Here is a 22,846-nt window from a genome sequence, read left to right as displayed (position 1 = left end):
AAAGAAATGAAATTGAGTTATTTATAGTGAGGTGGATGGACCTAGAGTCTGTCATAGAGAGTGAAGTAAGTCAGAAAGAGAAAAACAAATACGATATGTTAATACATATATATGGAATGTAAAACAAAAAAGGTTCTGAAGAACCTAGGGGCAGGACAGGAATAAAGATGCAGATGTACAGAATGGGCTTGAGGACAAAGGGAGTGGGAAGGGTAAGCTGGGATGAAGTGAGAGAGTGGCATGGACATATATACACTACCAAATGTAAAATAGATAGCTAGTGGAAAGCAGCCACATAGCACTGGGAGATCAGCTGGGTGCTTTGTGACCACCTAGAGGGGTGGGATAGGGAGGGTGGGAGGGAGTTGCAAGAGGGAGGAGATATGGGGATATATGTATATGTATAGCTGATTCACTTTGTTATAAAGCAGAAACTAACACACCATTGTAAAGCAATTATACTCCAATAAAGATGTTAAAAAAATAATTAAAAAAAAAAGAGAGACTGTTGAGATTTTGGGATGAGGATAGGTTTTCCAGAATATTTCATGATGATTTGAAAAATTAGGAACTCTGTGCCTGACAGGGGCACATTTCCACTGAACACGTTCTGTAAGACTCGTCTTATTTCCCCCTAGGGCTTTCTCCACTCTGCCCTGTAGATTTCTACAACATCATTTTCATATTTAGCAGTTGTTCCTCATTGAATGAATTATGACTATAGAAAATCTTGTATTAAAAATATTTTAAAATGAATAAAGTCATTCTATTATTCAATATAACTGCTTTATTTCCTCACATATTCATAAGAAATGCCATAGATCTTACTGAGAGTTTTATTTTTTTATTTCTATTTTTAAAAATAAATAAATAAATTTATTTATTTATTTTTGGCTGTGTTGGGTCTTCGTTGCTGCATGCGGGCTTTCTCAAGTTGTGTTGAACGGGAGCTACTCTTCGTTATGGTGTGTGGGCTGCTCATTGCAGTGGCTTCTCTTGTTGAGGAGCATGGGCTCTAGGGCATGCGAGCTTCAGTAGTTGCAGCCCGTGGGCTCAGCAGTTGTGGCCCACGGGCTCTAGATCGCAGGCTCTGTAGTTGTGGCACACGGGCTTAGTTGCTCTGCAGCATGTGGGATAATCCCGGACCAGGGCTCGAACCCGTGTCTCCTGCATTGGCAGGTGGATTCTTAACCACTGCACCACCAGGGCAGTCCCGTGAGAGTTTTAATAAATTAAAAAATCACCACCAAGGGATAAGGTTCTGATTATTCAAGCGACCACACTAACCAAAGACTGATCCCCACCCCCACCCCCGGTTTTTTTTTTTTAAACTCTTCCTCTGAGAGGTGCTCATCTCAGGTCCTAAGACATCTAGTAGAGTCTAAGTCAGGGATCAGCAAATTAGAGGCCACACCTGACCAATAGCCTTTTCCTGTAAATACGTTTTTATTAGAACATAGCCACACCCATCTATTTAAGTATTGTCTATGCTGCTTTTGTGCTTCAACAGCAGAGTTGAGTAGTTGCAACAGAAAATATATGGCCCACAGAGCTGGAAACATTCACTATCTGGTCTTCCATAAAACAAAGTTTGCCAACCCTGGTCTAAGATATGTTTCTATATGTTGTTTGACTGTCATTAAGCTACAGGCTCCTTGAAAGCACAAACCAAATATGATTTTTCTTTGTCTCTTCAGTGCCTGTCACATTGTTGTGATGGAAGGAAGTGCTCAAATTCAGAATAAATGAAAGTAACCTAATCCATCTGTATAAATACTCATGCCACCCTGCTACTCCCAATCTTAAAGAATATGGGAAAGAACTATTGAAAACCAAGCATAGGATGATTTCCTATCAGGACAATTTTAGGTTGATTTTCAGGAAAATCTATATCAATCAGGCAAACTCAGATCTTGGTGTGCTGCAAAGGGTTGCTTCTTTTCTTATTCTAGCAATCCAGGGATGGGAAGGCAGGGATGTGAGGGAAGGACCAATGCAACTTTTCAGCTCCAAGAGAATTTTCATACCTAGTGATTTCCCCAGATATTTATAAGGATGTCCCAGTGTCAGGTGCTGGGCAGCTTGGCCACGGAAAAGCTAAGTGGGCATGCTGGGGATATTTGTATTCCCCACTCACTCATTCCAGTAGGTAGATTCTGTTTTGATGTTTGATTATGCGAAAAAGCAGGTTTTGGGGAAGCAAATGTAGGTTGCTCTCTGTTCTCTTTCTACCTTTGTTTGAATGCTCTTGGTTGACGTCCCTATATAGGTAAATCAGGGAAATGACTAGAAAGTATATTAGTTTTTTTAAAAAGTTCATAGATCTGATATCTTGTTTGAGTAGGCATTGGAAAGGGCTCAGGAAGATACTTCTGGTTAGTTTGCTTAATAATCACGCCAGAGAGCAAATAAGTTTATTACCAGTCTGACCCCTTCTCACACTTCTGCTGTTAGATATCACTAACAGATGACTGTGTTCTTTCAGAGAGCCTCAGAATCCTCCAAGAAGCTACCACCACTTAGTCAGAATTGGCATATGAGATGGAAACATATTTTCCAAAGTTGGTTTTATATATGTCAGAATGTGAGAATCTGATTTCTTCCTTAGCTCCCCATGTGGTAATTGATCTAGGACATGAAGGTAGTAACTGGGGAGGCCTGCCAAACCAAAGCATTCTCAGCAGGGTACAGAGCGCAAACAAAGGTGTGAGGTGACCAGATGGAGTAAAGCAGAGTGTGCAGTGGAAAGTCACATGAAATGAATTTGGAACAGGAAGGAGAAGCCAGATTTAGGTGGACATTGGCATCCAGGCCAAGACTCTTGAATGTGATTTGTAAAGTCAGTGTTCCCAAAGGATGGCCAAGGTTCTCCAGAGAAATAGAACCAATAGGATAGAGTGTACAAGTGTATACACACACAGAGAGAGACAGAGATAGACAGATGGGGTGAGGATTTATTTTAAAGAATTAGCTCATGTGATTGTGGAAGCTGGCAAGTTCAAAAACTGCAGTGCAGGCCAGCAGACTAGAAATTCCGGCAGGAGTTGATGTTGAAGTCTTGAATCTGAAGGCAGTCTGGAGGCCGAATTCCTTCTTATTTGGAGGACCTCAGTCTTTTATCTCAAGTCTTTCAACTGACTGGATGTGGCCCACACACATTATGGAAAGCCATCAGCTTTACTCAGAGTCTTCTGATTTAAATGGTAATCACATCTTAAAAAACCACTATAACTGTAACATTGACTGATGTTTGGCAAACAGTGGGACACCATACCCGAGCCAATTTGACATTAAAATTAATCATCACAGTCAGCATAGGTAATTTTCAATGGTAGACATATTTGTGTTTTTAAATTTGTATTATACATTTAAATCTCATTTACATAAAACTTCTGATTTCATAGAAATTATTGGTTGGAACAAAGGTAAATGTATTTAAGTAAAACAGAGTTGATTTAATGAAAATTATTAAATAAATATCGGGTAGAGATGGCCTATGGATATGGTGAGTATGTGAAGGTTGTACTGAAATGACTGACATTAGAGAATGGTAAACAACAGAGAATTGCTATACTCCTGCAAGGAAATGTCATAAGGAAACGGGGTTTTAGGAATATTAATTCTGTTGCCCTGAACAAAGGCCACATATAGAAAAAAAATTCATCAACAAATAATAAATGTGGGGACTTCCCTGGTGGCACAGTGGTTAAGAATCTGCCTGCCAATGCAGGGCACACGGGTTCAAGCCCTGGTACAGGATGATCCCACATGCCGCAGAGCAGCTAAGCCCCTGCAGCACAACTACTGAGCCTGCGCTCTAGAGCCTGTGAGCCACAACTACTGAAGCCCGCACGCCTAGAGCCTGTGCTCTGCAACAAGAGAAGCCACCACAATGAGAAACCCGTGTACCACAATGAAGAGTAGTCCCCACTCGCCGAAACTAGAGAAAAGCCCACACTCAGCAATGGAGACCCAACGCAGCCAAAGATAAACAAAAATTTTTTTAAAAATTAAAAATAAATGTGAAAATGTTTGCTATTGCTATAATAGTAAAATAATGCATTTTCTCAATCTGCTGTTGTTCTTTTTAAAAAAATTGGTTTTGCTACTCCCTCTTTTTCTTTTTTTTTACAAATAGAAATTTTAAATTTTAGGTAGTCTGAACAGTTGGTCTTTTGTTTTATGATTTCTTTCTTTCTTTTTTTCTTTTTTTGTGGTACGTGGGCCTCTCACTGCTGTGGCCTCTCCCGTTGCGGAGCACAGGCTCCAGATGCGCAGGCTCAGCAGCCATGGCTCACGGGCCCAGCTGCTCCACGGCATGTGGGATCTTCCCAGACCGGGGCACGAACCTGTGTCCCCTGCATCAGCAGGCGGACTCTCAACCACTGCGCCACCAGAGAAGCCCTGTCTTATGATTTCTTAAAAGATTTTAAGCTTAGGAAGTCATCCTTGGTTTTAAATTCACAGATCTAATACCTTGTTTGAGTGGGCATTTGGAAAAGGATGTTTTAAAAATATTTAACTTTTTAATATATCTGGGATTTATTTTGTTATACACTATGAAAGATGGGTCTAAATTAATTTTATTTTCCTTAAATTCCTACCCAGTTATTCCTGCACAAGTTAATGAATAGTTATTCCCTTCTGGTGATGTCACTTTTGTTTTCTATCAAATTCTTGTATGGAAAAAAATCAATTCTGGACTGTCTAGTGTGTGTTCTATATCTTTATATATTTTCTTCTTTCTGTAGTGTCTTATTTTAATTATCATAGCCTTATTTTTTTTCACCATAGAGAGTTTATTTTCCATATAAAAGGGCAGAAGCTAACATGTGAGCAAAAGGGTAAAAAGCGTGGAGCTCGTGTGGGAGACCATGACAGGTGACTTGAGACTGAGGGTGGTGAAGGCTGGTCCAGGGGGAGAAGTGGAGGTTGCGATGAAGAGATGGGGTCAGATCCAAGCCCTGTCCTTCAGGCAGGGACCATGAGACATGTTGATGCCAAAATTTATGGGATATAGCAAAAGCAGTTTTAAAAGAGACTTCTCACAAAAAAATGCTTACTGGTCTTGGAGAGTTTCCCAGAGAGGCATGGGGTGAGGGATGGTGACGACTGCAGCTCACCCTGAGGACAGAGTCAACTGGCGGCAGCCATCCTTGGAGCTCTCCCCACCATATGGACACTGGTGCTGGTGGGCACCACTCCTTCCAGCTCAGCTTTATGCTGTATTTAAATATCTAGTGTGGCTAGACCCATACATATACTTCATTCAAAAATTTCTTTGATAAACTTATCAATTTTTTCTTCCTGAGAACATCAGAATCTAGTCAGATTCTCCAAATTTTCATATAATATTTATTGGACTTTTTGGAATATTTATTGGACTTTTGTAAATCATTATGAGGGTTGTAATGAATTTGTGTATTATTCATTTATGTATGAATTTACATCCATTTTCAATCAACTTTTGATGTTTGTGATGACAGAACACAGATTAGAGTCAGTGAATTAGTCTAAAATAGTAACAAAGACATTTTATCTCAGTTGCCTCCTTCACTTGAGCAATTCATAGCCAAATTAAATGTAATCCCCTTTCATTTTGGCACCTAAATGTCTGGTGGAGATGTAATCCAACAATCAAGGATCCAGTGACTGGCCTCAGGGAGCAGAATAAAAGACACAATGATAAACATTGTCAGTGAATGGATTTGGAAACACTTGAAGGGTAATTGACATTTCAGCTTTTATTTTAACTTTCATTTTAATTCCTCAGTATTTCCAATGGAAACCCATGATCCCCTTCTGCAAGAATTTTCACCTTGGGTGTTTACAATTTTTTTCTCTTCCTTCCTTTGCCCTCTTCATGCTTGTGGTATCTGTACAGCAAGTTCTCCTGGCCCTAATTCTTAGTACTCTTGAAACCCTCCTGACAGCAGAAAGCAGTGATCAGACAGGTTGAATGATTCAATGGAAATTTAATCTGATCTCATTTTAGCTATGTGCAAGAAGCAACCTGCTGTGAACTAGAATTGTAATGCTGGAAATTATCTGATTCCTACAGGCCTCTCTTCCTTCTCTGCCCTGGTGAATAACTGCTAAAGGAATTTAAAGCATGTAAAACATGATAAGCATTGATTTGTTGCCTTGGCCATTGAACTGGACATCTTGCCTTCTTGCAGGTAAAACTGAAGAGGAGTATCATAGATTCTAAATTTTATTTATAAGGGTGAAGCTTTTAAATGTACTCAATTAAGTTGCTTCTTGAGGCAGTAATGTCCTATTTCCTTTAAATTAGACTTCCAGCTTTGAACCCAGTTTATAAAGCAAAGCAAAATGAAACAACAACCTAGACAAAGAAACCTCTGTCAGTAGAACACTTCAGCTGCAAAGACTGATGACCTGAAGAATAGGGTTGACAAGATGCGATTGGTCAGTTCACTGCTCTGAAGGAGAGGCATCCTTTATTTGTGGCTGCCTAGGGAAGGCCAGTTACAATGCAGAAAAGCTAAGAAATGGTAGGAGAAAGTGGAGAAACAAACATGAAAAGAGTGAAAAACTGGACATAAGAAAAACGGAAGGTATAGAAGAAACAGCAACTTTTACAGTTGATTGTGCCACAGTTCAAGAAGAGTATAGCGACCACTGTTACATTGTGGGCCCCCCGTTATCTCCCAGTATTTGCCTCTGTGTAGTCCTCTTTCTTAGAACCTGAGTTGGGAGTATGACTTATTTTAATTAACTGGAAGTGGCAGTGATGCTCTATCAGTTCTTGTTCTAAGCCTTAAGAAGTTCTGCTTTTGTTCTCTTCAGAGCCAGGATCTGCTTTATAAGAATTCTGTTAGCCTGCTAGAGCTATGTGGAGAGGCTGTCAGAAAAGCCACATAAGAGGGAGAGGCCCTGAGAGACAAGCCTGGCCATCCCAGTGTCTCAGTCAAGCCCAGGCCCCTGCTGACCTGCCAGCTGGATGAATCCACGTGAGTAGCCATCAGTAAGATCAACAGAAGGGTCACCCAGCCAAGCCCAACCCAGATTGCAGAATTATGAGCAAATAAAATGTTCATTGTTTTAAGCCACTAATTTTTGGGGGTGGTTTGTTACACAGCAAAATATAGCTCCTGGCATGTTAAAATGAAGTCAGTGGTCAAGACCCAGTGACTACTCTCTGAGACAGTATTGTGTGGATTGAAGATGCACATCTGGGACCAAAGCCAGCTTGGTTCAAATCCTTACTTTATAACTTTTTAGCTCTTATGGCCTTGGGCAAGTTATTTAATCTTTCTGGAGCTCAGTCTTGTTATCTGTGAAGCGAGAGAAATATTTCTTCTCTCACAAGATAGTTAAGAAATGAAATGAGTGAAAGTTTGGGGAACATATTAAGTACCCACCAAATCTTACATTATTTGTTATATTCTATTTCCTTCCTGTCATTCCCTCATCCCCTGAGGGGATAAAAGTGATCCAAACTACATTAACTCTTTAGGGTGGCCCTGTGACCTGCTAAGGGCAGTTCTGTCATAGGTCAGTTTTGCACTGCGTATGTATATTTGACCAACAATTGTGTTTATATGAAAAAGAGGTAAGCTCCTAAACTACAGGTGATGGATTTTTTAAATGATAGCAGGTTTGTGGGGCACTGCTGGAGACAATGCACATTTGTGTCCATGTCCCAGACCACCTACACCTGCTCCTCTGCAGTATCACAGCTGTTTATTAGACTAAGCTGGGGTCACCAAGGCATATTGAAGTTACGTTCAGCTTATTTTATTGCAGAAGGCATGAAGGCACATGCTGTATTTCCATTTGGTTTTCACAAAAAAGCATTACTATCTCAATGGTTTGTGAAGTTCACTTAGGCAAAAATTGCAGATTTCGAGGTAGTACTGCATAAAATTTGGTGTTTGTTGAGTCCTTGTCTTCATACTGGAAAGAAGAAAGTCCTATATTGAGTGACTAAATTATGTGCAGACACCAAGAGAAAACACACACACGCACACACACGAAAGAAAGGATTAAGGAAAAAAGAAATAAACCTGCTCTGGCCTCAGTTTCCAATTTGTAAAATGAGAAAGCCAGACTAGAAGGTTCTCCAAGGTCACTTCCAGCTCTGAGTTTTAGCAGACATCTCAAATTCTGTGCATTTATTAGCCCTTTGTGAGATTAAAAACACAGGTTGTTCTCCCGCAAAGCTTTAATTGCAGAGCTTTCATTAGAAAAAAATCAAAATGCTCTTTCAGATTATGCTTTTTTAATTTTAATTGTGTTTTTATTGTTTCCATATTATTTTAAAAGAGAGGTGAAAGCTGCAATTTGACAAATTGCTACACCCGTTTCCTTGCCATATAACTGCCCTAGCAAGTTAACTTAAAACAACTTTCTAAAATGTATTTTTAATGAGAAACTCAGACCCCTGAAATTTGTATAAATCATTTTTTTCCTTCAGACTTCGTATAGGGCTGTAGAGTTTCCGTACCTCAGTGCCAAGAGCATGGCAGAGGAATTTGGCTCAGCTTAGTAATTACCTTGTGTTAGTCTAGCTCGAAGTTGTTTTTCTCTTAATGGCTTAAGAGAGCCATTCAAATGCTTTGATTCTAGTAATAAAAGTTCTAATGGGCAAGGTAGGTGAATGCCCATGTAATGTTTAGCCTATTAAACTGGCCATATCCAAAGCTTATGCAGAGTAAATTCTTACTAGGGACTTTGAATAGGGCAGGTCAACGTGGAAAAAAGCATGAGAAAATAAGAGAGCTAAAGTAAGTCTGGGAATGTGCTTCCTCTCTCCAACTAAGATCCCGATTATAGTGGACATTTATTTTTGCCTTCTTTCATGGCGAGGGGGAAAGAGCTCCCCAAAGTCTCCCTGTGTGCTTCCAGAATGTTGATTCACCCGCAAGCTTCACAGTGGACCATGTATATGAGACAACGGTTTCTCAGACTATCTGTGGTGAAGGACCAGTTTGCTTCATCTCCCACACCCCCATCCACTGTGGACTGGTACTTCTATAAAATCTGGTAAAAATGAATCACTGGAAAAATGACAGATGAACTATGACATACAAAATATAAGCCTCAGTTTTTATTATTAAATTTAATTACTCTCTCAAATTGCAGTACAAGTTTCTAACAATCCTCAGTTTCTATACTTACCTTTTTTTTTTTTAACATCTTTATTGGAGTATAATTGCTTTACAATGGTGTGTTAGTTTCTGCTGTATAACAAAGTGAATCAGCTATACATATACATATATCCCCATATCTCCTCCCTTGTGCGTCTCCCTCCCACCCTCCCTATCCCAACCCTCTAGGTGGACACAAAGCACCGAGCTGATCTTCCTGTGCTATGCAGCTGCTTCCCACTAGCTATCTATTTTACATTTGGTCCATGCCACTCTCTCACTTCGTCCCAGCTTACCCTTCCCCCTCCCCGTGTCCTCAAGTCCATTCTCTGTGTCTTTATTCCTGTCCTGCCCCTAGGTTCTTCAGAACCATTTTTGTTTGTTTGTTTAGATTCCATATATATGTGTTAGCATAAGGTATTTGTTTTTCTCTTTCTGACTTACTTCACTCCGTATGACAGACTCTAGGTCCATCCACCTCACTACAAATAACTCAACTTCGTTTCTTTTTATGGCTGAGTAATATTCCATTGTCTATACTTATCTTGTTGCAGATGGTAACAAAAATGTGGAAACAGGCATTGGTCCACGGACCACACTTTGAGTAGCACTGACCTAGACTAGGCCAGTAGTGTTCTCTGGTTCCTAGTAATTATTTCATGGGTGTTCTTATGACCTGAGCTGGTCCCAGTCACTTGAATGTTGGGACTTTGGTTGAGAAACTGGGACAACAATTCTGTTTTTCCTGGCTGGATGCCATCTTGGGACTATAAGAGAAGTGGCTTGAGAATGAGTCAACACCAAGAAAGCAGAACCAAGAGGTAGCAAGTCAGAAGCTGAATCTGCTCCTGTGTTGTAGAGAAATAGAAGCCAATAAATTAAATTTTTGCTCAAGCTAGAATTCATTAGGTTTTCTTCTACCTGCAAGAGAAAAAGTCCTATGTGATATAATTTGCACGTTTTCCCCTCTCAGTCACCTTGCCAGTCATCTTCCCAAAACAGAGATCTGGGAATGCCATTCTTCTGGTTATGAAAACCTTAGCTTCCCACGCCTTGGTCCAGAGTTCAGGCTTCTTAAACTGTCATTTACAGTCATTCCCAGTTGAGTCCCCTTCTTTTTCAGCCTCATTCTTTTTGCTACTCTCATCCTCAGACACATGCCCAATGCTTTAGTGTGACCAGACATGCACTTTTATATATGTTATAGGTTTGCTCATGTTCACTTTGGCTGGATCGCACTTTCTCTTCCCACACCCTCTTCTGACTTTCTAAGAATAGGAACTTGAGAACATAAGGTGTTCATTACTTTTAAATGTTAAGCATTATGCATCACCATAATTCCTGCTGACTCAAGGGCTAATTTTGAGAGTGTTGGCAGGAGGGCAAATTGATGCACCCAGACTTTTGACAAAAACTGCATTTAGACTCCAAAGCTTTCATTTTATAGAGAGTCTGGTATGGTTATATTCCCAAAATCTCAGAAAACAACAAACTTAGACAAAGTGTGACTTTAAGTTATTGCAAACATGAATAAGCAAGAAATAAAAACATATGTCTGCACCAAAATGTGTACACAGATGTTCATAGCAGCTTTATTCATAATAGCTGAAAGTGGAAACAAACCAAATGTTCAACAACTGATCAGTGTATAAACAAAATGTGGTATATCCATAAAATGAAATATTACTTGCCATGAAAAGAAGTGAAGTACTGATACATGTTACAACATGGACTGACCTTGAAAACATTATGCTCAGTGAAAGAAGCCGGATATGAAAGGCCACATATTGTATAATTCCACTTATATGCATGTCTGGAATTGACAAATCTATAGAGAAAGTAGATTAGTGGTAACCTAGGGCTGGGGAGAGTGATGAGGTTGAAGGGTGAAGGCTGGGGGGAACAGAGTTTCTTTTCTAGAGTGATGAAAATGTTCTCAAATTGATCGTAGTGATGGATGCACAGCATTGTGAATATACTAAAAGTCATTTAACTGTACACTTTTAATGGGTGAATTATATGGTATGAGAATTATGCCTCAACAACGTGTTTTTTTTAAAAAAAGAGTTTATAGGAGCTTTATTCATAAGTGCCAAAACTGGGAAGCAACAAGATGTCTAAGGTGAATGGGTAAATCAACTGTGGTACATCCAGACAACTGAATAGTATTCATTCAGCACTGAAAAAAATGAGCTATTAAGCCATGAAAATACATGCAGGAATCTTAAATGCATATTACTAAGTGAAAGAAGCCAATCTGAAAAGGCTACAACATACACACTGTATGACTTCAACTATATGACATCCTGGAAAAGGCAAAACACTGGAGACAGGAAAAATGATTGGTGGTTGCCAGGGGTTAGGGTGGAGGATGCGGTGAAGAGGCAGAGCACAGAGGATTTTCAGGGCAGTGAAACTGCTCTGCATGATACTACAATGGTGGATACATGCCACTATACACTTGTCTAAACTCATGTAAACTATGGGCTCTGGGTGATAATGACGTGTCAATGTAGGTATGATTGTAACAAATGTCCCACTCTGGTGCTGGATTTTTGTTTTTTAATTTCCTCCCTCCCTCCCTTCCTCCTTTCCTTTCCCCTCCCCTCCCCTCCCCTGCCCTCCCCTCCCCTCCCCTCTCCTTTCCACTGTGTTGGGTCTTCTTTGCTGCGCGCAGGCTTTCTCTAGTGGCAGTGAGCGGGGGCTACCCTTCATTGCGGTGCATGGGCTTCTCATTGCAGTGGCTTCTCTTGTTGCAGAGCATGGGTTCTAGGTACGTGGGCTTCAGTAGTTGTGGCTTGTGGGCTCAGTAGTTGTGGCTCACAGGCTCTAGAGCACTGCCTCAGTAGTTGTGGTGCACAGGCTTAGCTGCTCCGTGGCATGTAGGGTCTTCCTGGACCAGGGATCGAACCCATGTCCCCTGCATTGGCAGGCATAACCACTGAGGCACCAGGGAAGTCCTGGTGCTGGATGTTGATAGTGGGAGAGGTTGTGTGTGTGTGTGTGGAGGGGTGCTGGGGGGTCAGATGGCATATGGGAACTCTGTGTTTTCTGCTCAGTTTTGCTGTGAACCTTAAATTGCTCTAAAAATTGAAGTCTAAAGAAAGAAGCAAAGGAGGATGAGGAGGAAGGGGGTGAGGAACAGGAAGAGGGCCAGGGCAAGGACGGAGAGGAGGAGGGGTGACCTCACAAGGCCCATCTCAGTGGGCACTACGTCTGAAAGTTGCCCTGCCTCTCTCTCGTCTCCCTCCTGGCGGAAGAATTAATTGCTCCTTTATCTGTATTTTCATTGTGTTCTTATTCCTACTTCTTTTATAATTCGTATCACTTTATTATAGTTGTTTGCAGGCCTTACGTACTGAACTATGACCTGCCTGAGGGCAGAGGCCATGCCTTATTTTCTTTTTTTTTTAAATTTATTTCTTTTATTTATTTATTTTTGGCTGTGTTGGGTCATCGTTGCTGTGCGCCGGCTGTCTCTAGTTGCGGCGAGCAGGGGCTACTCTTTGTTGCGGTGCGTGAGCTTCTCATTGCGGTGGCTTCTCTTGTTGCGGAGCACGGGCTCTAGGTGCGCAGGCTTCAGCGTTTGTGGCTCACAGGCTCTAGAGCGCAGGCTCAGTAGTTGTGGTGCACGGGATTAGTTGCTCCGCGGCATGTGGGATCTTCCTGGACCAGGGCTTGAACCCACGTCCACTGCATTGGCAGGCGGATTCTTAACCACTGCGCCACCAGGGAAGCCCATATTTTCTTGATATTTCTACTAGAAATACTACATGGTAGAGTTCAGTTGAAAGTGTGAATGAAGAACATCTTAAAGCGGCAGTGTTAAGTGCAGTTTTAAAGGATTCTGCTCTAGAATCTGTTGTTCTTCAGGCTTTTTGGTAACCTAGAAAAAGCTCCCTCTACATGGCTCATCCTTGGGACCGTGGCCGGGATGTGAGCGAGAGCACTGAGGACATGTGACAATCCTAGACGAATGACTTATCCCTACTGAGTCTCCTCCAATAGGCAGCGTACTATTCTAGTAGAGCTTTTGGAAAATACTCTTCCTTGGGGATAATCTAACCATGTGCATGCTGAAATCTGGGACCAGACTTCTGTGTGGTGACGAAGGGCAACTGGGAAGATGTCATTGGGGGGAGAGGAGAAGATCTGGTACTGAAAGCCACCACTGCCACCTCAGGATGGCTGCCTGAAATGCTCTGGTGAGAGCTTTATTACAAGGCTTTGGGGTTAGATATATGTAAAATGTGTGAAGTGTGTTCCTGGGAGGGATGACATTTTAAACTTTTATTATTCATTTATACCTTACTGAGAGTCATATGTAATAGAGTTCTTGAAAGTAGGTTTTCAGAGGGCAATAGAGAAAACTCATCAAGATACTGGTGCTAAGAATGATAAGGAAAAGGTACCTAAGAGGTGCTAGGATGCCAAAAATAGCTTTTCTTTACTTCCCAAATTTGGCATCCTTTAATGGATAAAGTGAACATTCTCAATCACATAACCACTTTAATTTTAGTACCAGGGCATACTTTTTAAGAAGTCACTTATTTATATTGTTTAAAATAGTAGCATTGAGAATGTGGGGAATTTAGTAGTCAGGGCTCTACTACTTACTTGCTGAACGATCTAAGGAAGTTTCTTCCTGTCTCTGAGCTTCAGTTTTATTCACTGATAAAATGGGCACGATAATACCTGTACTGTTTACATCACAGGATGTTTGTGAAAATCCACTGAGATCGCTGAAAGCAAAATGTTTTACAAATTAGACAAATGAATTTATAATTTATAATTGATGTTAGTCTAGGAAGGGTAAGTGCTGTGAACTTCTCCTACTAAATACCGATGGAGTTTATTTGTGGTTGGTACAAAAAGCAAAAAAAAAAAAAAGCAAAAAAAAGTGCTGTACATTTAGTCCTTTGTTTCTTTAAATTTTGAAGGAGCTCTACCACGTTCTGAAAAGGAATCTTATTAACATTTTGGGAAAAGCCTTTTTATTGAAACTTCTTATAAGTTTTACACGCAAGGCACACACGTGTATGTAAGGATATCTAGCCAACATGTGCCCTTTTAAAAGAGAAAAGCTCTTCTTTGACCATCTTCTCCAAGAATCATTAATTTGTATCAGAAAATTGGAGAGGCATGCAGGGATACCTTCCTAAGGAGCATAAAATGTCTGAGCAGTTATCACCCATAGCATCTGTCCCTTCTCTGATCTGTTCCAGAGATCACTTGCCAATTCACAAATGCCATGGGGGACCTCTCCTGTGCGGTTATGTAACTGTTGACCTGTGTAGGGCTTTCCCCTAAAACTGCACCATGAGGTCCTTAAGGACAGAGGCTGTGACTTACAGGTACTTGTGTCTCCTAGTTTCCAGCAGTAAATATTTATTAAATGAAAACTTGGCTGAGGCTGCATATCAAGGTCAGGAGGAAGTGGTGCCTCTTGGCAGATTTTATCCTCAGCGTAGGTTACCTGTTCCTGCATAATTGAAAGAAGACTCTGTGGGTTTGAAGGCTGTCTAACCCTTTCACAGGAGGTCAAGTAACTGTGCTAGGCCATGGGTGTCAAATAAAGGGCATCACAGTTTAAGAAAGACATGAGAAATTAGGAGACAGTTCAGAGAACAGCTATCATGAAGATAAAGAGTTTAGAAAGGAAGATGTAGGAAGAGGGGAGGGAAATACTGGGATTATTTAAACCTGACAAGAGGAGCCTGAAAAAAAGCACGACAGGTAGCTGATTTTCAAACATTTATGGGGATGATTATATAGAGCAGAGCTTCTCAACCTTTGCGGCAAGGCACACTTAAGAAAAGATTATATTTACAGGGCCCACAAGGATAATCAGGTAAGGCTGCTCAAGACTTGATTCTTCTCTAAGGCTTTGACATTCCTAGGTCCCACCCTGCCACCAGAGGACTTAGCGCAGCCTTTGGGTGGTGTTATGGACAGAATATTTGTGTCCCACCAAACTCATATGTTGAAACCCTAAGCCCAGTATGATATCATAGTATTAGGAGATGGGGCCTTTGGGAGGTGATTAGGTCCTAACGGTGGAGCCTTCATGAATGGAATTAGTGCTCTTATAGAAGAGACCTCACAGAGCTCTCTCACCCACTTTTTCTGCAGGGTTGCTGGGAGAAGACAGCTGTTTACGAACCAGGAAGTAGGTCTCACCAGACACAGAATCTGCTGTTGCCTTCATTTTGGACTTCCCAGCCTCCAGAACTACGAGAAATAAGTGTTTGTTGTTTAAGCACCCAGTCTATGGTGTTTTGTTATGGCAGCCCAAACTGACGAGGTCAGGGATTTGTGCACATGTTAGAAAATTGATGTAGAGTGCAGGGCCTGTCTGTATTTTAGGTAGAGTAAGAAGAAGTAGGGTGAAAACGAAAGATGGAAGATTGGAATAAAATGAGAAAACACTTTATTCGTAGATTTGAAAATACCAGATTGGTTTGTCAAAGGGTGTTTGTGTGTGTGTGTGTGTGTGTGTGTGTGTGTGTGTGTGTAGCATGTCCTAAAAGTCTTTATGCAGTTTAAGCTTCACTAACTTCAGAAAAATAAGTGCTACAGACTTATTCTCAAGATCTCGTGAAAGTTTAATTATTTACATTTATTTTATAGTAACTTTAGTTTTGTGAATGTTGAATAATGAATTATTCATTTTAATTATTTGAGTCAGCCCCTCTGACTGAAGGTGGTAATGGCTGACTGCATCACAAAGCAAAATTCCCTATTCAACATTTAGAAAACTGGATAAAAGAACTTTTAAGTTCTTTATAACTGGGTTTGTGTAGTGAAAAGATTCTATAGGAAAGATGGATTTAAGGACGTATATGATCCTGAGTATAAATGTGTGGGTACAAGCAAAAATTCCAGACAGTATTTCAGACACTTAAGGCAGTGGAGTTGGTGAGACCCAAGTCAAGTTTCTATCAGACAGTAAAGGGGACCCAGGTAGTATCTGGGTTACAGATGGGACAAGCAGAAAATTTCATTTCTGTAAATATATGAAACCATGAAAGGATGGAGTTGGAAAATAGGATGGCAGGGTAGGGCAGAGGGACCTGGAAGGCCCAGCAGGGGCGGAAGGGTCTGCTGGACTGGTGGGTGGGGGAGGGGCTGTGGACACACCCTCTCCATGTTGTCCCCTCCCCCACACTCAGAAACCCTTTGTGACTCTTCAGTGCTCTGTGATGCAGGCCTGGGACTGCACCCACACTCTCAGTGCTCAGGATGCTCAGGCAGCCTTGCGGTTCAGAAATGGGATTCAGAGAATGGAATGTTCTCTCATTTTTGAACAGCGTTACTGACCCATGTCTGAGCTTTGACTCAACATCCTTGGATATTTGCCAAAACCTCATCGTCCTGTACGAGTTGGTGTTGCTTCTTCTGTTCCTGTGGTACCTGGTGAGCTTGCCATTTTCACCTACCTTCAGTAAAACCAAAGACATCCGAAAGGTAAGCAGCCCTGGGTGAGCCCCCAACAGAGATTCTTTATTGTTGTTTCCATTTCTATTCCCCCATTTTAAAATGAGTTTGGTTGGCTCAGAGAGACACCTAAGATGGGAAGTTCAAGGAGAGGATAGAACATCATCCTCCTAGGGAAAGAAGCCAGGCAGGGCTAGGGGTTCAGGGAGGACTAAGGCTTCCAGTTGAAGCCCATGTCCCATCTGAGTGTTTGGAGGACTCCAGGATAAAATCCCAAGCAATAACTTCGCAGTAACTTTGTGGTCCGGGGTTGGGTTATTTAGAGAGTTTGGGATCTCTGCAGGAGAACAGAGTTCCCTAATGCTTGATCATGAGTACATTCTCACGTCAGGCATCACTCGACAAAGCCTTCCTTTGTGCTGGGCTGATCAGAGCAGCAATGCTGAGCCTCTGAGCAGAGGCTGGAGCCTGAGCTCCAGGATACAGGGTCCTATCTGAGGGACATGGACGTGACTGTCGGCCTCAGATGCTATGCCCTCCTTGGGCAGATGACTTCTGACTGGGAATATCAAGTGTGGATCTCATAGACAAAAGTCCTTCTTTGAGTTTGTCAAAGAAGAAAAACATCGAAAGCATTTTAAGCCTTTAAAATTGATAAAAGGAAGGAACATAAAGTTCTATTAATTAAAAGAGTCATATTGTTCATGGGTAATGAATATCTGAGTTTCCTAGAGAGGAGTGAGAGAAATGAGCCCCAGCCCTTCATTCTTTTCTTTTTGTTCTCAGCGTCAGGGCAGAGCCAAGAGGAGAAGGAAAGGTGGAACACCGAAAGGTAAGGTTCTGCCTGTCCCACCTGAACTCTCCAAGGGTGACCCTTCCTGCCTTTTCCATGAGATCCAAGGTCCCTGATCTCTGAGGATGTCAACTGCTAGATACAGTTTCTCTCAGAAACCAGAGTTCTCAGAGGAGAGGCTTGTGGGAGGGCAGTCAGAGCCTGAGACACTCCTCAGATCCCCTGCTCTGCTCATCGCTGGGCATGAACCAGTGATGGGCCTGGGCAATGGGTGTTTCCCAACAGGTGGCCATGTGAGATGTCAAGAGTCAGAACTTCTGTGTCCTGACTTTGTAAAAGTCCTTTGACTTCCTGGATGATCAGATCCCTCTCTAAGGCAACACTGATCCCTGGGCTTCACATGGTGGTTTTGAGCATCACATGAGATAAAATGCATGTGAAAGTACTTTACAAGAAGCAACATACACATGTTAATATCATTGACCATTTGACCTCATCTACTAATTCTTGGGTCTTTCAGACTCTAATATCCCAAGGGTTTCCCGTAAGGGGACTCCTTTATTATACCTATGCTTCTACCTTCACTACATATAACCCACTCTCCTGGTTTCTCAGGTTGGAGATGTCACCAGACAGAAATAGAGGAGAAAACGAAGCTGATTTCTATTCTGAAAAGGTGACTAGTCTTTCCCCTTCTTTCCTGATCCCTCCTTAGCATGTTCTATGCAATTCCAGGGATTCAGTGCAACCTGCTGTAGTCATGGCCGGGGGTAGCACAGGAATGAGTATGTGATGAAGGCCTTGAGGTGAGGGCTGTTGAGCATGTTGTGAACTCATGGATGTGGAGCAACGTGAAGGGGCAGCAGGCTTCAAATGACCCCACCCTTGCCAGGCCAGCAGGTCCCCCTTTCCTTATTCTGGTCCTGGTTGCATCTTTGTACTTCCCGTCTTCTGCAGCCTCCTGGGCCAGCACGATGACAACACCTGCGTTCGTCGGCTCTTATGTCCAGACCCCTTCTGTGAGGTGTGTAATAATGCAACTGCTGAGATCAATCAGCTGCTACTCCCAGAGGCCCTGGAAGATTCTACTTCCTCTGTGTCCCCGTTGGCTTCCACAGCTCCTGTGACTGAGTCATCATTTACTCTGTCCCCTGCCTTCTCAACAGTCCCTCCAAGAGACCTAACACCAGCCTCTTTCTTGAGCCTTCCGCACTGCCCCCCTCCGTTCTCTCCCGTAGCCCAGTGACCCCCTTAGTTGACTCTTTTTCACCCTCCCCATTGGGTCATTCTCTGGCACCAGAGCCTTTTCCTTCCTTGGATTCCGAATTCCCAGTGGCGTATTCCCCACCCCAACCCCTTGCCTTTCCCCCTCTCCTACCACATGACACTCAGACAGCAGATCCTGTTCTCCCACGGGAGGCCACTTTGTCTCCGGATACCGTTTTCTCTCTTGACCCCACCCTTTCCCAAGATATCAATCCCTTACCAGATTTGTTCCAGGCAATGAATCACCCCGATTCTTTTGCTTGCCATCATGCACCACCAACTCTGTCTGTCTCACCACAGCCAGAGTGCACTTTATCTGTGACTCAACCTAAATCAACTTCCATCTTACTGGCACAATGTGATTTCAATCAACAGTTTCTTGACCTCCATTCTTCAGAGGCCTCTTTTGGGGGAGACCCTGCAGCCAACCTTGTAGAGCCTGGTAACCTCTCACTTCTCAGCCCTGATGTCCTGGCACTCCTGGAGAGACAAGTCCAAAAGAGGAGCGATTTCCTGATGTGGAAGGAAAAGGAAAATGCAAAAGATTCTTTTCCAGAACAACTTAGGCCAGTCTACCAACTAAACTCTTCATGGAAAATGTTAGCGTCAACTGCTGATAAGCATGACTTGGCAGGCTGCCTTCCCTTTCGGAGCAGCAAAGACAGACCAGAGGAGCTGCATGTGCAGCAGCCCCCATATCCTAAGACCCTGGAGGACCATTTACAGCAAAAACCTACCCAGTTCTTCTGGGGCCTCCCGTCTCTGCACAGCGAGTCCTTGCCCTCTGCTGTTCATGTCTTGGCTGACAGTTCCTCAATCTTTATTTTCAATAGAAACTCGAATGCCTCCACAGGCCAAGAATCACCAGTGCTTCCTGATCCCCTGCCTCTGTCCTTGCCTGAGATTCAGCCTGAGCCCTTGCCTCAAACCCTGCCTCAATCTCGGCCCCTACCTCTTACTCAGGTCCAGTCCCAGGCCGACCCTCAGTCTCCACTCCCAGTCATACCATCTGATCCTCTACCCCAGATCAGGGCCTGTGGAGTAAGTTTCCACAGACCTCAGGATGAGTCCGAGTCTCTCTCCTCATCTGAAATTCAACAGCTGGAATGGAACATTTTACAGAAACAACTGGAAAATTTGTGGGGTTTACCCTCTGTGGTCCAAAGATCTTGGGAAGACTTTTGTCCATCAGCTCCTAACACTCCTTGCCACCGGGCCCCCCAGGCCCATGTTTCAATCTCCATCCTTCCTGGGGAGTTTCCTCTCAGTGATGAAGTTCGGAAGAAACTAGAGCATCACCTTAGAAAGAGGCTCATCCAACACCGGTGGGGCCTGCCCCGCAGAATCTACGAGTCTGTGTCACTGCTATTGCCTCCAAATGGTTTTTCAGAGGCATCTGAGTCGGTGAGCAATAATGGAGTCTCACTGATCTCTGTGTTTAAGGGTCAGAGTAGCAAAAATGTAAACGTTGGATTGAGCCAAACTGGAGGCTTCCATGAGAGGAGCTCAGAAATGTTCCAGCTAGAGGAAGGTGTGGGGAAGAATCTGGGACACAGCCTAGAGAATGGCCCCAAAGATCGCCTGTTGAATGACCCAAAGAGCTCTTCAGGTAAGGATCTGGGGTATGACTCTGAGAAAGACCTAAACAGTCAGATGGTGAGTCTCTCAGAGAAAAATTCAAGGATGTCAGCAGAGAGTCTAGGTCAGAGACAACTTCAAAATGTCCTAAAAGTACATTTGAGCAAGAAGTTTGGAGAAATAAATGAGGGTCGGCTCCCTGGGACTGTGCATAATTCATGGCATGCTAGCAAGCAAACATTGCTTCTTTCTGTGAAATCCCACACCCAAACAAAACAGAGAAGTTTGCCATCATCAGTGGGTGTGGCCTACTCCCTGAATACCTTCCAGGACCTGACTTTTGTTGATTCCAATACACAACAGATGCTGGAAGCCCATATTAAAAGGTTTCGTATGAGGATGTTGTGGGCCCTTCCCCGCAAGGTCCTTGAATCCATACGGATCTTTAAGTTGAAAGATGCCTCATCCCAGTCCTTGTCTCATGCCAACTTGCCCTCCTCAACCAATGTGATTTCTGAGGCAGACTCCAAATCTGGGAGCTTCAAGTCCTTTAGAGGAAGCTCTGAATCTCTCCATGGAGACAAAGTGGGAACAACCAATTCAGCCCCTGTCCTGGATCGTTCTCTCCCTGCTACCTCGCCTGTGGGCAAAGGAGGACAGAGGGTCCTGAGACAATCACGCTCTGATGTCAACCGTGGGCTGGCAGAGGTTGTTCAGAGAATTAAGGATGCCAGACAGACTCGTCTGTCTGTTTCACTCTGCATCACAAGGAAAGCAGGTCATAGACAGACTCAACTAGCCAACAGATATCCCCAAAAGCTGCTTGCAAAGCAAGCTGGGGCCAGATATGAGCCGAAGCATAAGAGTGTGAGTTCCAGTGATAAAGGAGAAATGCAACGGGGCAAAAAGGTGGAGAAGTCAGAACCTGTTTCCATGCCCAAATTGTCTAGGGAGGTATTCACGGCTGAGGAGCTTGATCCTCTTCAATTAAAAACTAGTGACATGGTGACAACTAGCAAGCCAGGGAGCTCCCGAATGATACATGTGAATGAGAATAAAGCAGAAACTACCGTGACCACTGGAAGCCCCCCACCCAAATTACCAGTTCGCCAAGATCCTAAGTCATTAGACCTTAAAGAACAACTGTTCTGTGAGTTAAACTTTAAACTGGAGAACAGGGAGCATAGCCAGGCTCAAGGCCAACCCACTGACACATCCCTTGCTTCAGATAAGTTGACTTACGAGGCCTCACTGACTCATGCCCAAGGTGTCTCCGGTGGGGACATGAGAGCTTCCCAGGTGCTGCATGTCCATTTGGAGGACAGAGGAATCAGGATGGAGCAGCAGCAGGAACCTTGGGCCCCTAAGCAGGCCTTAAGGAGGTGCCGGGTTAAGAACTTCCCACCAACTGCAAAGGGAGCGAGCCCTCTGGAGCCCAAGGCAAAAGAGCTTGATGGAGGGGATAAAGGCTTGGGGACATCCCAACTTAGGAGGAAGAGTTTCCCTACTCAGGAGGTGGTACTAGGGCAGACACCTGCGAGCAAGTCTTCCCAGACCCTATCACAGAAGGGACAGCCTCTTCCTGAAGGCCATAACGGAAAAAGAATGATGCACTTCTTGCAATGGCTTTATTCTGGGATAGAATACAAAAGTCAAGAAGATGCCCAGGAAAAGGGCAGCCCCATATCAACTGTGCAGAACAGAGGCCTAGTTAAAAGTAAAGCTGCCTTTACTGGGACAACTGAAGCTCAAAAAATCGTGACAGACAACGGGAAGTTCCTAGTAGAGAAACTGGGGTGTCAGCATGCAATTGATGTCACCTGCTCTCAAGGGCCGCGTCCTCCCCCAGTGCAGGTGAGGAAAACTCAGCAAAAAGCGGAAGTGCAGGTCCGGACACAGCCTGTCCAGGGACATCCTTTCAACTACAGGGCTCCCTCCTGTAAAGTGACAAATATCAAGTCCTGCCATCAGATATCAAGTCCTATCTTTGCTGGCCAGAGTTATCCTCCAAGTACAAGACAGATCAGAAATAAGAAGAGACACCTCCAGAAAGTTGTGGCATTCAAGGACCAGCAACTATGTCACAGACATCTCCCACTAGTGTCCCACGGGGAGCCTGTGCCCCATCCAAGCCCCACCCACAGGCATCAAGCTGGCCAGGCACCCACGGCTGCTCTCAGCACTGCTGAAGGCACTGTGTTTGGACATCGGTCTCTACTCTTTAGACAGAAAACAATTCTCCAGAATTCCCAGGGAGGAAGACTTCCCATCCAGAAATAACTCCTTCCTTGTGGAGATTATTGATTCTCCCAAATAAATAGTTATCTAATAATAGTGTATCTTTTCTGTGTACTGTGTTGGGGGCATGGGTTTTGGGTAACTCAGGGCTTATGTGTAAGGGAAAGGAAGGAGATAGTTCAGCTCTTACTGATTGCTTCCTTTGGCTTTGGCTAAAAGGTGACCAGTCCTCTGGAGTTCTTGCTGAACCCCGCCACCCCACCCCCCACCCCAAAGCCCATTTCCTCCCTGATGAAATTTGAGGAGATGGGCTTTGTCTTCTGCCGCTTAGCTTAGCCTTAATGAAAATGTATAGCAGCCCACATCTCCCCCCTCGCTGATCGTTTTATATCCTTTAGAGAAGTAGGGAAGATAGGTCTTT

The 22,846-nt window shown here is 43.3% G+C and overlaps 1 protein-coding gene across 2 annotated transcripts; it reads left to right on the top strand.

Moving 5' to 3' along the window:
* Positions 1–15,778: 15,778 nt before the first annotated feature.
* Positions 15,779–22,484, top strand: LOC116756142 (spermatogenesis-associated protein 31D1-like). Of its 2 annotated transcripts, XM_032636425.1 has the most exons (5): positions 15,779–16,580; positions 17,337–17,382; positions 17,959–18,019; positions 18,301–18,367; positions 18,985–22,484. In XM_032636425.1, the coding sequence occupies exons 1-5, from the start codon at positions 16,356–16,358 to the stop codon at positions 22,465–22,467; spliced, it is 3,882 nt and encodes a 1,293-aa protein (XP_032492316.1). In that variant the 5' UTR covers positions 15,779–16,355; the 3' UTR covers positions 22,468–22,484. The 2 variants fall into 2 exon arrangements, with proteins under 2 accessions (XP_032492316.1, XP_032492317.1); XM_032636426.1 differs by lacking the exon at positions 18,301–18,367 and having other exon boundaries at positions 16,502–16,580.
* Positions 22,485–22,846: the final 362 nt, after the last annotated feature.

This window comes from Phocoena sinus, chromosome 6, assembly GCF_008692025.1.
Source record: "Phocoena sinus isolate mPhoSin1 chromosome 6, mPhoSin1.pri, whole genome shotgun sequence".
NCBI lineage: Eukaryota > Metazoa > Chordata > Mammalia > Artiodactyla > Phocoenidae > Phocoena > Phocoena sinus.
This window is presented reverse-complemented; position numbering and strand designations above follow the sequence as displayed.

Excerpts from the sequence above, each read along its gene's own strand:
- LOC116756142 (XM_032636425.1), top strand. The coding sequence starts at position 16,356 with ATGCTCAGGCAGCCTTGCGGTTCAGAAATGGGATTCAGAGAATGGAAT. Across the intron at positions 18,020-18,300 it reads CTGATTTCTATTCTGAAAAG|CCTCCTGGGCCAGCACGATG; the intron begins GTGACTAGTCTT and ends CGTCTTCTGCAG. Across the intron at positions 18,368-18,984 it reads GTCCAGACCCCTTCTGTGAG|TTTCTTGACCTCCATTCTTC; the intron begins GTGTGTAATAAT and ends TTCAATCAACAG.